This window comes from Triturus cristatus, chromosome 6, assembly GCF_964204655.1.
Source record: "Triturus cristatus chromosome 6, aTriCri1.1, whole genome shotgun sequence".
Taxonomy (NCBI): Eukaryota; Metazoa; Chordata; class Amphibia; order Caudata; family Salamandridae; genus Triturus; species Triturus cristatus.
This window is the reverse complement of record NC_140589.1, coordinates 25,088,024-25,103,392: the sequence shown is the minus strand read 5'-3', so window position 1 is coordinate 25,103,392 and position 15,369 is coordinate 25,088,024. Positions and strand designations below refer to the sequence as shown.

The window sequence follows — 15,369 nt, the reverse complement described above, 5'->3', positions numbered from 1 at the left end:
CCTGCAGTAGGGGTGACCTTCCTATGCCTCATGCAGTGTCTGTGGGCATGGCACACCAGGATGTGTGCCATGTCGACTATTCCATTTTCTCTGCACCAAGACACGCAGCCTGAAGTAGCCGTTTGCATGGTCCTGGCGATGGGGCCCTAGGATGGCACCAGTTGTGCTGCAGCCCCAGAGGACCCTCTTCAGTATCAATGCCCTGGGTACCAGTGGGTACCATTTACTAGGGACTTACAAGGGGGCTGAAGTTGTGCCAATTGTGGAACATTTTTAGGGAAAGAACACTGATACTAGGAACCTGACTATCAGAAACCCAGTACGCCTTGGTCAAAGTTGAATTAGAAAATAGGCAAAAAGTGGGGTGATACTGCAACAAGAACCCAGTTTTTCACAAGGCAGGAATATATGTACTGAGTTATTGGTGGGATAGAGAGTACTGAGGTATAGGAAGGTTTGGGTAGAGGCTGCTTAGGAGTCAGAAGCAGTGGTGGTCCTAGGGTCCAAAGGCACTCAACACAAGTAGATATAAAAGTGTTGGACTGTGTTGTTACAAGGGTGCTAGGGTTAGTTAACGCTAGAGGTGCTATGGGTTAGGTAGGTCGGGTAGTAGTGCTCCTAGGCCATAGCTATTAGTTGAGATACTAAAGTTCAGAAAGGGATTGGAATACAAGAAAAACAAAGAGGAAGGGGTGAATTGATTTGGCTTTGGTAAAGGAAGAGGGAAACAACGAAGAGACAGATCGGAAACATGAGATCCAGGCGATAGTGTAAAACTGGACGGCAGAGATGTTTTTTCACCAAGAGATGCAGTTACAAGGAGGAATTCCACATCCTGGGAATCCCACTCAATAGAAACATCTGAGGAGGCAATTCCCAGAAGAATTTTCTCCAGAGCAGATTTTCATAACTGACTAAGCGTACTCTTGAGTTAATGTAATCTGTCTATAATATAGCCATAAATTCATAATTAATACCTCTGCACTGCTTGTATGTAGTGCATCCCTGGAGTTCACACTTACATAGCTTAAGAAACAGAAACAAAAGCATGTTCTCTGAAGAAACTCACAGACTGGGATGAGCGTGTTTATGCCTAAGAAGAAGCCGGTGATGAGCAGGGTCCAGGCCTGCGCGTGGCGTCGTCCACCCTTGCTCATGAAGATGTAAATGCCCAGCTTGGAAGGTATTTCAATGGCTCCATAGATGAACTGGGTCATGTACATGTCCAGCCCAAATCCTGTGATGTTGAGGCTGATTCCATAGTAACAGAATGCCACGCCAAACCTACAAGAAGAGACAAGCAATCACATGGAATAACGCTGCTGAGACACTGAGACAGTAAACAATATAAGGTCTACATTTTAAAAATGTCCATTACCATACCATCCCCGCACAGATGGAGATTTTCCTTAGTACTGGAGTTCTGAACAAGTCTATGTACGAGTAATGGGCACCCGTGTTCTCCTCTTTTGCTATGTCACTAAGTGTCTGAAAACAAGAAACAAAGGAAATCACTGCATAGTGGTTATTTATTTACTTGAAATTAAATATGCCTTTACCCCCAAAATATAACCAACCTCTTACGTCGATGGCACCAGAATTAGAGCCCCATCATTAATTTACAGTCAAACCATTTTATTAAATTCTTTCTGATTAAAGGGCCCCATGCTGATGCTCAGTACAACAGACTGTCGACAGGTTTCGCCCATCACTCAGTGCTTAATCAGGGCTTTCTCAGCTGTTTACTCTTACCACATTGACTGCCTGCACTATGGTTTACTGATTTAATAGTTCTTAAGTAATTCACAGCAATGATTTAATAAACATGCTTAGTTACCGATACATTTAATTTGGGAACCATGCAAGATTTATGTTGCTGAGTTTCACATACATTCACCATGTATGTTCCCAATAAAAGCAAAGAAATGTATAACATTCACCCTCAAGTAAAGCTTAGACTATACCTGAACCATCAGGTTGCTGTGTGTTCCACACTGTATGCTCTTCCGCCAAAAAATAATTCATCATATTACTTAAAAAACAATAAGCATGTACCTTGTTGCTGGTGTTCTTTTATTGGTTTTCAAACTTACATGTACCTTTTTTTATGTCACTTTTATGTGACTAAAAACATTCAAACTGGCACACATCACTTACTGCCCACATAGATTAATGTAATGGAGAAATAGTCTATTAGTAAATCAATGCACTACACTGTACACTGTGCATCTCCATAATCAAACACTGGCTCATATATCCTGTCTGTTTTCAGGCCACAGCCCATGGGTACGGCGCGAGCGACAGGGATCACCGGGCTTTGTGTATTAGAGCCTGGTGCACTCAGTACCATGCTTGTGGGTGATGCCACACATACCATGACCCTTCTTCTACGCAAGTGCGCACTCATACCACTTCTCTTTATCCCCCCAGCAGCGTGGATGATCGCCAGCTTCTCTAGTTCTTGGGAACTAGGGCCTTGTTTCTCTCTTTTTCTGATGATTTGTTACTCTTAGTCTCTTCCCCCTTCATCTCAGATAAATTACACTTAAGTGCACCATTCTTAAGGCATGTGCCTTGTCACAAGTTACTGGAAGTTCCCCAACATATTCTGTGCTCCTAACTTTTTTGGGACTACTGGTCTCATGCATGCCTATACTTTGTATTTGCACAAAATGCACGACGTTCTTTGGAAAAAGCGATGTGTCAGCCACTGGGTCCCGTGCTCGGTCAAGCTAACACAAGTGTTGTCAACAATTCCAACTGCCTGTTCTGGGACCATGGCCAGCAGCAGTATGATATGTTCAATCCACGCAAAATGTACAGGTGTCATAAAACATCATTCACACTGTCCAGAGACAACCTGGCTTAGCAGTTCGGGCTGGACTGTTCCCATGAGGAGCAGGGTCAAAACTGATTTGCATATGGCTGGGTCAAAACTGAGGTGGCATGATGGGCAAAAGAACAAAGGGTTTGAAATCTACCTCCACGGATTGGCAGTGGTTAGATTTGTTGCAAGCATTCTGATGAACCACCTCCAGGTGCCAAGGGTATGCCCATACGTGGGTCCCGTGCTCACTGTGCCATTGGAACCAACCAACACCCAACTGACGAGCCCCAGTCAGGGTGAAACCAGTCCTGGGTCGCTTGCGTTCCGGTTCAGGGAGGACCTGGCTTGGCAGTTTGGGCTGGACTGTTCCAATGAGGCACAGGGTCAAGACTGATTTGCATACGGCTGGGTCCAAACTGGGGTGGTATAGTGGGTAAAAGAACAATGGGTTGGAATAACAGGCAGAGCAATTGTCAGTGATTAGACTTATTTCAAGCATTCCTTCCATCACCTCTCGTGAGTTGATGTTCCGTCCTATGTGGCCAAGTTATGCCCAGACGTGCGTCCAGTGCTGCCTGTGCCATTGTAACCAAGCTGTACCCAACTGACAAGCCACAATCAGGGTGCAATCAGTCCTGGGTTGCTTGTGTTCCAGTTCAGGGAGGACCTCGTCTGGCAGTTTGTGCTGGACTGTTCCTACTGCAGTCGACACATTGATCATACTGTCATCCCCATGGACCTAGATTATCAATGCGTCGCTATCGCAAGGGTCCATCCCGGATTGCCTAAAAACCGGCCAAGTCATCCCCATCCTTAAAAAACAACAGAAAACCCTTCGAACCCAAATAACTTCTGACCAATAACCAACATTCCCATGCTAGCTAAAGTAATGGAAATATTTGTTCAACAACAACTGAACCAACACATTATGTAATTCAAGCTATTAGACGCCTGTCGATCAGGATTCAGACCCGGGCGCAGAACTGAAACAGCAATTTTACATATAGAGGACAACGCCCTACTCGCATTAGACCGTAATGAAACATGTCTGCTTGTGCGGCTTGACCTCTCGTCCGCATTCAACACTGTTAACCATGGCAAACTACTCGGGAGACTTGAGAACAGGATGGGTTTAGCGGGAACCGTCCAAGAAAGGTTCCTTATTAGAGGACAGAACGCAGAAATTTCTGGTGAATCAAAATCTATCCTCACCATCCCCTAACCTATTAGGGGTACCACAAGGCTCAACACTATCCCCATCACTATTTAATCTCTATAGCGAACCCGTAACCGAAATATTACAGCAGTCAAACATCTCCTTCCTCATGTATGCCGATGACACACAGCTGTAGATTAAGATTACTTCCGTCGAAGAGATTAAGATGATGAACCAAGCACTAAAAAAGACTGTTCAATGGCTAACATACAATCACCTTAAGCTAAACTCTCAAAAAAACAAATCCCTTCTAATCTCCCCCCAAAAAAACTCTACAGTGAAAAGGATTGGATCAAGTTCATCACTGTACTACACTGCACTCTGATCCTAGTGGACTCTAAGGGGCCGATTCACAGAACTAACTTAAGACAAAATCCTAAACTTACTACTTTTGGTATTCACAGAAGCTAGGATTTTGTCTTAAGACAAACTTAAGACAGACTTAAGACAGTCTTAAGACAGACTTAAGACAAACTTAAGACAAACTTAAGACAGTCTTAAGACAGACTTAAGACAGACTTAAGACAGACTTAAGACAGACTTAAGACAAAATCCTAACTTAAGTCTGTCTTAAGTCTGTCTTAAGTTTGTCTTAAGTCTGTCTTAAGACTGTCTTAAGTCTGTTTTAAGACTGTCTTAAGTCTGTCTTAAGACAGTCTTAAGTCTGTCTTACGTTTGTCTTATGACAAACTTAAGACAAAATCCTAACTTCTGTGAATACCAAAAGTAGTAAGTTTAGGATTTTGTCTTAAGTTAGTTCTGTGAATCAGCCCCTGAGTGTCTGATGGGTAATGTCCTGCAAAGGGGTCACTCCACCAGGAACTCAAATAGTGCATTTTAATAGCGTCTTTTATAAAAACAACCAGGCTGCTTCCAGTTCTGATCTGAAGCGCCCACCATCGAAAGTATCAAATCCGATAAAATATTGTTGTTGTCATGAAATCCTGCAAGGGTGATGAGCATTATAACGCATTGGTCGCAAATGTTTTCATAATTCCTTTGTTTTTTTTATCATAGTCTTGATATTAGCAGGTCCCAAATGTATATATTAATAATCGCAATTAGCCTGGTCAGGGTATCTCTTGAGTACTTTGCCATGGTTAACAGTGCGGAATGCGGACGAGAGGTCAAGCAGGACAAGCAGACATGTTTCATTACGGTCTAATGCGAGTAGGGCGTTGTCCTCTATATGTAAAGGAATATGCTACTTACCAGTATGCATCTGTTCTTGGCATGTAGAGCTGCAGATCTATACACTGTGCATAGATCGCCATCTGGTGTTGGGCCCGGATGTTTGCAGTTTGTTTTTCATCTTGGAAAGTCTTTGGAAGTCACAAGGTCGGTGACTCCTCCTCTGGTTAGTATTGCGCATGGGCTTCGGCTCCATCCTCAGATTGTTTTTCGCCAGCAGGGAAAGATGGAGCGTAGTAGTAACAGTAAAGAAACCCATGTGTATTGTATCTAAATAAGATAAGACTGGAACGGATACTGGTAGCCGGGGAGGCGGGTGGGCGTGTATAGATCTGCAGCTCTACATGCCAAGAACAGATGCATACTGGTAAGTAGCATATTCCGTTCGAGGCATATGAGCTGCAGATTATATACTGTGCATAGATTATATAGCAGTACCAAACCCTAGCGGCAACCACCGGCATCCGTTGCAGTTGTCTGAAACAGTGTTTTTAGTACAGCTTGGCCCACACTAGCTTGTTGCTTGGTTTTGAATATGCTACTTACCAGTATGCATCTGTTCTTGGCATGTAGGGCTGCTGACATTCATATCTGTGCATAGATCGCCGCCTAGTGTTGGGTCCGGATGTTTGCACGTTGTTGTCCTGGAAGAGTCTTCGAAGTATCCTTGGATAGGTGACTCCTCCCCTGGACTACAGTGCGCATGGGCATCCTCTCCATCCTCAGATTGTTTTTCGCCATTGTGGCAGTGATGGAGTAGATACAGAAAGTGATGACCATGCTTGCAGTAATTCTGAGAGCTGCAGCTGCGACAGGCGCCGGGGAGGAGGGAGGGCGATATGAATGTCAGCAGCCCTACATGCCAAGAACAGATTGTGAGAAAGTGGCTCTGTATATACTGTTCCCTAATAGGTACAGGGTGTACAGAGTCCACAGTCCCCCAGAGGCTGATAGAGGTCAAAGTTAGGTATGACCTTACTCTCAAAAGTGGTAGCTTGGTCGAGCAGTAAGGCAGTACCAGAGGACAGTGTAAAGCATTTATTGTACACACTCAGTCAGCAAATGGTTTCACACACTCAATAACTGAACTCTAGGCCAATGATTTGTATATATAAAATATATGCTTGTTTTATTTTTAGAACCACAAAGGGGGTAAAAATATACTTTCTCAGAATGAGAGGTTGAATATAAATACTTTTGTTTCAAGCAATAAATTTGTGTAAACAGTCACAGTTGGTTGCAATAAACAATCCTATTTCCTAAACATAACAATGCATTGAGCTCAATGGTAAATTTAGGTTATTTGTAATAAATTACTTTTCAGATTACTTTTGGAATTCCAGGTCTGGATCCTAGAACCAGCCTGGGGTCAGTATTCAGAATCAAGTGATGAAAGTCGACTTAATAACTGTAAGGATTTTTAAATAATATTTAGCTATTTCAAAAGTTAGCACTTTGAAAATATTTCACAGAAAACATTCAATGGATCTCTATGGCAAGAAATTCAAATTGCAGGTAGAGTACTTAATCGTTACTTTAGTAATCCAGGACTGGGTGCCTAGACCCAGGACTGGGGTCCTTATCAAAAGCAGGTAAGTAATTTCGTTTGCAGAATTGGTACGATTTTAAAAGAATATTTCAAATTTGCAAAAGTAGACACTTAGAAGAAATTTCACAGAAAAGCAGACAATGGTTTCCTATGGGAGAAAAATGAGTTAGAAGTAAGTATAGTTGTGAACACTTTTCAGAGTCAGGGCTGGGCACCAAGATCCAGCACTGGGAGCTCACCTAGGAGCAGGTGAGTAAATTCGTTTTTGTCACTTGGCTGATTTTTGGTGAATTTTTGCAGTTTTGAAAAGTTCACACTTAGAAGATTTTTGAAGAAAAAGCCAGTCAATGTTACCCTATGAGGAAAATGAAGTTAGCGGTTTAAGGGTAAGTACTCGACTGGTAGTGTTGAAATTCCGGGCATGGACTCAGGGGTCCCCCAGTGTCAGGTAAGTACAGTTGATTCACCCTCAGCGGTTTCAGGACGGCCGGGTGCAGAGAGAGTTGGGCCCAATGTTATCCTATGAGGGATAGGGGGGCCTTGGTTGGTGGCTGCTGTCTGGCAAGCCACGCGGCTGTGGGAGCTGGGCTCCTGGTCACTTACTCAGGGCAAGTGGGGAAGTAGGTTAGAGTAGAGAGGGCACTGCCAGGGCCACTCGGGCGGCTGGGTGCAGGGTGCTTTTGAGCCTTAGGGCGCTCAATGGAAATCAATGGGAATATTCCGGTTTGGAAAGAGGCTGCAGGCTCGGGGACGAGGATGTTTCAGGTGCCACCACCACTTCGAGAGGTAAGTTGGGTAGTTGTAGGTTAGGTGGGTACCCCGGGATTGGGCACAGGGGGTCGCAGGGCGCCGGGTGCAGGGGTGCCTTTTGACGTCGGGAATCTTACCCTCTGGTTGATCGCGGCTGGGGTGGCACTTGGTTCTGAGGCTGCAGGCTTCTTCCGGGATGTCGAGGGGGGTCCTTGGGTGCCGGACTCTGGGTCACAGTCGCCGTGGGGTCGTCCTCTGGGTCTTTGTCCGCTCCGGCACTGGCCAGGCTTGGCTGGTGCAGAGTGTGTTGGGTCCGCGGTCCCGGGCTGGTGCCAGGGATAGCAAGTAGGTTTCTTGAGTAGAGCCTCTACTCGTGGGAGTCCCAGGGGCTTAGAGCTAAAGGGTAGCCAGGTCCTCCGGGGTTGGTGAGGTTGCTGGCCACGTGGGATGCCGCGCTGGTGCAGGTTCGAGAGTCGACAGGCCGGTAGGGCTGGGGCCAAAGCAGTTGGTGTCTTCTTCTCTTTTTAGCAGCTGCAGGGCAGGTCTTTGTTCTTCTTGCTCTTCTTGTCGTTTTTCTATCTGGAATCTGGGGAAGGAAGGTTCAGGGGGCCCCTAAATACTAGATTTAGGGGCGTTACAGGTAGGTGAAGGCCAGGGACCAATGGGTCCTTGTCCTGGGGTGGGTACACCCCCTATCCTGCCTCTCTCCTGTGGGAGGGGGGCAGTAGCCTAATCCTGATAGGGTAGGGCCTCCCATCTTCAAGATGGCGAGAGCCCGGAGATGTGCTTCACCTCGCCTCCCCCACCTGAGGGGTGGGGTGGGCAGGCTGGCACATCCCCTGTCCTTGTATGGGGTTTCCGGCCAAGCTTCCCGCCAGAGTGGGGGGTTGCAGTGGCCTGGGGAAACTCCAACTGGCGGCATGCCTTTGAAGCTTCCCTTTGCTCATCCTGGGGGAGGAGATTTCTCACCTCACCCAGGATGTGCATTGTTGCAGGCCCGGGAGAGCAGGGGCTCTCCCACCCAGGGGTCCAGCAACGTGTCTGCTGTGTGGCAGCCTGGGCAGCCTCAGAGCAGACGTGGATTGCAAGTTAGCTGTAAGGGGGCATCTTCTAAGATGCCCTCTGGGGTGCTTAGTACATTAAATCCCACACTGGCATCAGTGTGGGTTCAATGTGCTGAGAAGTTTGATACCAAACTTCCCAGGCTTCAGTGTTGCCAATATGGTGCTGTGGAGCTCGTGTTTGACAAGCTCTCAGCACCATGTATTCTTAAATGACAGCACTGCACTTACAGTGCCCAGGAATGGACCCGGGTACTGTAGGGGCACAGGGCTCCTGCTCCTGTGCCCACACCATAGGCGTAATGCACCCAGCTAGAGGGGTGGCTGACATATGCCTTGGCAGTGTAGGTGATGGGCATGGTACACAGTGATGTGTGCCATGTCGACTCTTTGTTTTGTCCTACACCCAGACACTCAGCCTGCAAGGGCAGTGTGTGTGTGTAAGGGTACAGGGCCTCTGAGGGTGGCACAATGAGTGCTGCAGCCCTTAGAGGCCTTCCCTGGTCACAAGGCCCTGGGTACCTAGGGTACCATTTACTAGGGGCTGACATGTGGCTAGGGTTTGCCAATTTGGAGTTTGTGTGGTTTAAGGAAGGAACATAGGCCCTGGGCACCTGATTGGCAGGAACCCAGGGTACACTCAATCGAAGTACATTCAGCAATTTAGCAAAAAGTGGGGGCATACCATGCAAGAAAGATGGCACTTTCTCACACAACCCCCCCCCAAACGAAAGGTGATGAGACTAACCTTGTCCTATGGAGTCTTCATTGTCTAAGTGGAAGAACCTGGAAAGTCCATCTGCATTGGCATGGGCAGTCCCTGGTCTGTGTTCCACTTCAAAGTCCATTCCCTGTAGGGAGATGGACCACCTCAGTAGTTTTGGATTTTCCCCTTTCATCTGCATTAGCCATCTGAGAGGTCTGTGGTCAGTTTGAACTAGGAAGTGAGTGCCAAACAAGTATGGCCTCAGCTTCTTCAGGGACCAAACCACAGCAAAGGCCTCCCTCTCAATGGCACTCCAACGCTGCTCTCTAGGGAGTAGTCTTCTGCTTATAAAAGCAACAGGTTGGTCTTGGCCTTCATCATTGGTCTGGGATAGGACCGCTCCTATCCCTAGCTCAGAGGCATCAGTCTGCACTATGAACTGCTTGGCATAATCTGGAGATTTTAGAATTGGTGCTGAGCACATTGCTTCTTTTAGGGTGTCAAAAGCCTTTTGACAACTAACTGTCCAGTTAACTTTCTTGGGCATTTTCTTGGAGGTGAGTTCTGTGAGGGGGGTCACAATGGACCCATACCCCTTCACAAACCTCCTGTAGTACCCAGTCAAGCCAAGGAATGCCCTGACTTGGGTCTGGGTTGTTGGAGCTATCCAGTCCATGATGGCCTGGATTTTGGGTTGTAAGGGCTGTACCTGGCCTCCACCTACAAGGTGGCCCAAGTACACCACAGTGCCCTGCCCTATCTGGCATTTGGATGCCTTGATAGTGAGACCTGCACTCTGCAGAGCCTCTAAAACCTTCCCAAGGTGGATCAGGTGATCCTGCCAGGTGGAGCTAAAGACAGCAATATCATCAAGATAAGCTGCACTAAAGGACTCCAACCCAGCCAGGACATGGTTCACCAACCTCTGGAAGGTGGCAGGGGCATTCTTTAACCCAAAGGGCATCACAGTAAACTGATAATGCCCATCAGGGGTGGAGAATGCTGTCTTTTCTTTTGCTCCTGGGGCCATGCCAATCTGCCAGTACCCTGCAGTTAAGTCAAAGGTACTGAGAAATTTGGCAGCCCCCAATTTGTCTATCAGTTCATCTGCTCTTGGGATAGGGTGAGCATCTGTCTTGGTGACAGAGTTGAGCCCTCTATAGTCCACACAGAACCTCATCTCTCTCTTTTCACCCTGTTGATGAGGTTTGGGGACCAGAACCACTGGGCTAGCCCAGGGGCTCTCTGAAGGCTCAATGACCCCTAACTCCAGCATCTTGCTGACCTCAGCTTTGATGCTTTCCTTGACTTGATCTGACTGTCGATAGATTTTGTTCTTGACAGGTGCACTGTCACCAGTGTCCACATCATGGGTACACCAGCTTGTCAGACCAGGGGTCAGGGAAAAGAGGCTAGCATATTGTTGCAAGACTTGCTTGCAGTCAGTCTGCTGTTGGGCAGAGAGGGTGTCTGAGAAAATCACACCATCTACTGACCCATCTTTTGGGCTGTAGGATAGGAGGTCAGGGAGTGGCTCACTCTCTGCTTCCTGTTCTTCATCAGTCACCATCAGCATGGTGATGTCAGCCCTATCATTGTAGAGTTTAAGGCGGTTCACATGGATGACCCTTTTGGGTGTCCTGCTAGTGCCCAGGTCAACTAGATAGGTGACCTCACTCTTTCTCTCTAGGATAGGGTAAGGGCCACTCCATCTATCTTGGAGTGCCCTTGGTGCCACTGGCTCCAAAACCCACACCTGTTGCCCTGGTTGAAATTCAACCAGTGCAGCTTTTTGGTCATACCAGTGCTTCTGGAGCTCCTGGCTGGCCTCAAGGTTCTTGGATGCCTTTTCCATATACTCAGCCATTCTGGACCTTAGGCCAAGCACATAGTCCACTATGTCTTGTTTGGGTTCCTGAAGAGGCCTCTCCCAGCCCTCTTTTACAAGACATAGTGGTCCCCTTACAGGATGACCAAACAGAAGTTCAAAGGGTGAGAAACCTACTCCCTTCTGTGGCACTTCCCTGTAAGCGAAAAGCAAGCATGGTAACAGGACATCCCACCTCCTTTTGAGTTTCTCAGGGAGTCCCATGATCATACCTTTCAATGTCTTGTTGAACCTCTCAACAAGGCCATTGGTTTGTGGGTGGTAGGGTGTAGTAAACTTGTACTGCACTCCACACTCTTTCCACATGTGTGTTAGGTAAGCAGACATGAAGTTGGAACCTCTGTCTGAAACCACCTCCTTAGGAAAACCCACCCTGGTGAAGACACCCAGGAGGGCCTTGGCTACTGCAGGAGCTGTAGTAGTCCTAAGTGGAATTGCTTCAGGGTACCTAGTAGCATGATCCACTACTACTAGAATGAATTTGTTCCCTGAGGCTGTGGGAGGTTCAAGTGGACCCACAATGTCCACACCTACCCTTTCAAAGGGGACCCCCACCACTGGTAGTGGAATGAGGGGGGCCTTTGGGTGGCCACCTGTCTTGCCACTGGCCTGACAGGTAACACAGGAGCTGACAAACTCCTTCACCTTTTGGTGCATCTGGGGCCAGTAAAAGTGACTCACTAACCTTTCCCAAGTTTTGGATTGCCCCAGATGTCCAGCTAGGGGGATGTCATGAGCCAAAGTTAGGAGGAACTCCCTGTACTTCTGTGGCACTACCACCCTCCTGGTGGCTCCAGGAGTGGGGTCTCTTGCCTCAGCATACAGTAATCCCTCTTCCCAATAAGCTCTGTGGGTACCACTGACATCTCCCCTGGCTTCTGAAGCAGCTTGTTGTCTCAGGCTTTCAAGAGTGGGACAGTCTCGCTGGCCCTGGCACAGCTCTTCCCTAGAGGGTCCCCCTGGGCCCAAGAGTTCAACCTGGTAAGGGTCAAGCTCCATGGACTCAGTTCCCTCAGGGGTATCTACATCCTCTCCAGGGGGAGAGGGGTTCTGAGTGTTTGGCTGTACAGAAGCTGGTCCCCCAGTCTCCTTGCCCTTCCTCTTGGTTGGTTGGGCCATTATTCCAGGCTCCAAACCTACTTTTTCACCCTTCCTCTTGCTCTGTGCTCTGGTTTGCACACACACCAATTCAGGGATGCCCAGCATGGCTGCATGGGCCTTTAACTCAACTTCAGCCCAGGCTGAGGTTTCCAGATCATTTCCAAGCAGGCATGCAGCTGGCAACTTTGGAGAGACCACTACCTGTTTCAGGCCAGTAACCCCCCCCCAGCCTAATGTTACCATGGCCATGGGATGACTAGTGGTGACACTGTCAGCGTTGGTGACTGGGTAAGACTTCCCAATCAAGTATTGCTCAGGGGAAACCAGTGTGTCTTTCACCATAGTGACACTGGCACCTGTATCCCTCAGAGCTTCTACCCTAGTTCCATTTACCCAGGGGTACTGTAAGTATTTCTTTAAGTTGGGGGGCCACACAGCCACAGTGGCAAACTCCACTTCTCCCAAGGAGACTAAACTTGCTTCAGTGTGTTCCCAGATTTGCTCAGGGTACACCTCTGATCCCATTTGTATACTTGCTGCCCCAGGAGTGGCTGTACTGGGTGCCTTAGGGGCTTTGTTTTGGGGGCAAGATACAGTTAGGTGTCCCTGCTTCTTACAGGTATTACACCAGGCCTTTAAGGGATCAAAGTTCTTCCCCCTATATGGTTGGGGCACATAGGGAGTAGTTTGGGTCCCACCCACCTGAACAGGTTTTTGGGGCCCTTTGGAAGACTCAGACTTTTTATCTTGGGGATTCTCACCACCTTTCCCCTGGGGAGGTTTTGTGACCACCTTCTTTTGGTCACCCCCAGTGGTTGTCTTGGTCACCCTAGTCTTGACCCAGTGGTCTGCCTTCTTTCCCAATTCTTGGGGAGAAATTAGACCTAGGTCTACCAAATGCTGATGCAACTTTTCATTTGTGCAGTTACTCAAAATATGTTCCTTCATGAATAAATTGTACAATCCAGTAAAATCCTGCACACCATGTCCAGCTAACCAACCATCCAGTGTCTTCACTGAGAAATCTACAAAATCAATCCAGGACTGGGTCTGGGTTTTGTGAGCCCCCCTGAATCTAATTCTATACTCCTCAGTGGTGAATCCAAATCCCTCAATCAGAGCTTTCTTCATGAGGTCATAGGATCCTGCTTCTGGCCCAGAGAGAGTCAGAAGCCTGTCCCTGCAGTTACCAGAGAACAGTTCCCACAGGAGTGCCCCCCAGAGAGGTTTCTTTACTTTCCTGATATCACAAGCCCTCTCAAAGGCTGTGAACCATTTGGTGATATCATCACCTTCCTCAAATTTAGGGACAATCCCTTTGGGGATTTTAAGGTCAGAAGTTTCCTCCCTATCCTTGTTTTTATTATTGCTGCCACCATTGATGGGTGCTAAACCCATCTCTCTCCTTTCCTTTTCTAGAGCCAGGAGCCTGGACTCTAGATCTATTCTTTTGGCCAGCCTCACAAGGCTGTCCTCTTCACTGGGGGGTCCCCCAGTGTTGTCTCTGGGACCAGAGCCACCTGTGTGGTCTCTAGGTGCCCAGATGCTATGTCTTGAGTTGGAGGGTATGGGTGCCATCTCCTCCCTAGGGAATAGTATGGGGAGGTTGCTGTCCTCCTCCCCTGATTCCCTTTCCCCATCTGACTGGCCATCACCATGTTCAGATGGGTGGTCTTTAGCATACTCAGCCAGGAGCTCCTGGAGCCCTTGTTTGGTTGGATGCTGACCCATTTGTAAATTTTTGAGTTTACATAAGGACCTCAATTCCTTGAAAGACAAGTGTAAGTAAGGTGTGAGGTCGAGCTCCTCCACCAGGTCCATGTTATTATTATCACTAATAGCTGGGTTTGTTTGAGACATTCTAACCTGACAGTTCTAACCCTCTACCCTGACTATAGTGACTTTTATTTTTCTAAAATTCTAATGGGACTTAAGCAAGGCCCTAGCAAGACTTTTAGTAATTTTGGAAAAACCAATCAGAATTCTAAAGGCAATTTTTAAGAGTTCTGTCGTGTGATCAGATGGTAACCAAGTAGTCCAACAAATGCAAGTTTGTATCCCACCGCTGATCCACCAATGTGAGAAAGTGGCTCTGTATATACTGTTCCCTAATAGGTACAGGGTGTACAGAGTCCACAGTCCCCCAGAGGCTGATAGAGGTCAAAGTTAGGTATGACCTTACTCTCAAAAGTGGTAGCTTGGTCGAGCAGTAAGGCAGTACCAGAGGACAGTGTAAAGCATTTATTGTACACACTCAGTCAGCAAATGGTTTCACACACTCAATAACTGAACTCTAGGCCAATGATTTGTATATATAAAATATATGCTTGTTTTATTTTTAGAACCACAAAGGGGGTAAAAATATACTTTCTCAGAATGAGAGGTTGAATATAAATACTTTTGTTTCAAGCAATAAATTTGTGTAAACAGTCACAGTTGATTGCAATAAACAATCCTATTTCCTAAACATAACAATGCATTGAGCTCAATGGTAAATTTAGGTTATTTGTAATAAATTACTTTTCAGATTACTTTTGGAATTCCAGGTCTGGATCCTAGAACCAGCCTGGGGTCAGTATTCAGAATCAAGTGATGAAAGTCGACTTAATAACTGTAAGGATTTTTAAATAATATTTAGCTATTTCAAAAGTTAGCACTTTGAAAATATTTCACAGAAAACATTCAATGGATCTCTATGGCAAGAAATTCAAATTGCAGGTAGAGTACTTAATCGTTACTTTAGTAATCCAGGACTGGGTGCCTAGACCCAGGACTGGGGTCCTTATCAAAAGCAGGTAAGTAATTTCGTTTGCAGAATTGGTACGATTTTAAAAGAATATTTCAAATTTGCAAAAGTAGACACTTAGAAGAAATTTCACAGAAAAGCAGACAATGGTTTCCTATGGGAGAAAAATGAGTTAGAAGTAAGTATAGTTGTGAACACTTTTCAGAGTCAGGGCTGGGCACCAAGATCCAGCACTGGGAGCTCACCTAGGAGCAGGTGAGTAAATTCGTTTTTGTCACTTGGCTGATTTTTGGTGAATTTTTGCAGTTTTGAAAAGTTCACACTTAGAAGATTT

At 46.7% G+C, this 15,369-nt stretch overlaps 1 protein-coding gene across 1 annotated transcript in view; it reads right to left on the bottom strand.

The window, feature by feature from the left end:
• LOC146813668 (solute carrier family 22 member 7-like) overlaps window positions 1-15,369 on the bottom strand; it is a 249,057-nt gene that overhangs the window by 35,602 nt on the left and 198,086 nt on the right. Inside the window, exons 7-8 of the mRNA XM_085610166.1 lie at window positions 1,379-1,488; window positions 1,070-1,284 (exon numbers count right to left, since the gene is read on the bottom strand). Coding sequence (XP_085466292.1) covers window positions 1,070-1,284; window positions 1,379-1,488 — 325 coding nt within the window. The remainder of the gene's footprint in view (window positions 1-1,069; window positions 1,285-1,378; window positions 1,489-15,369) is intronic.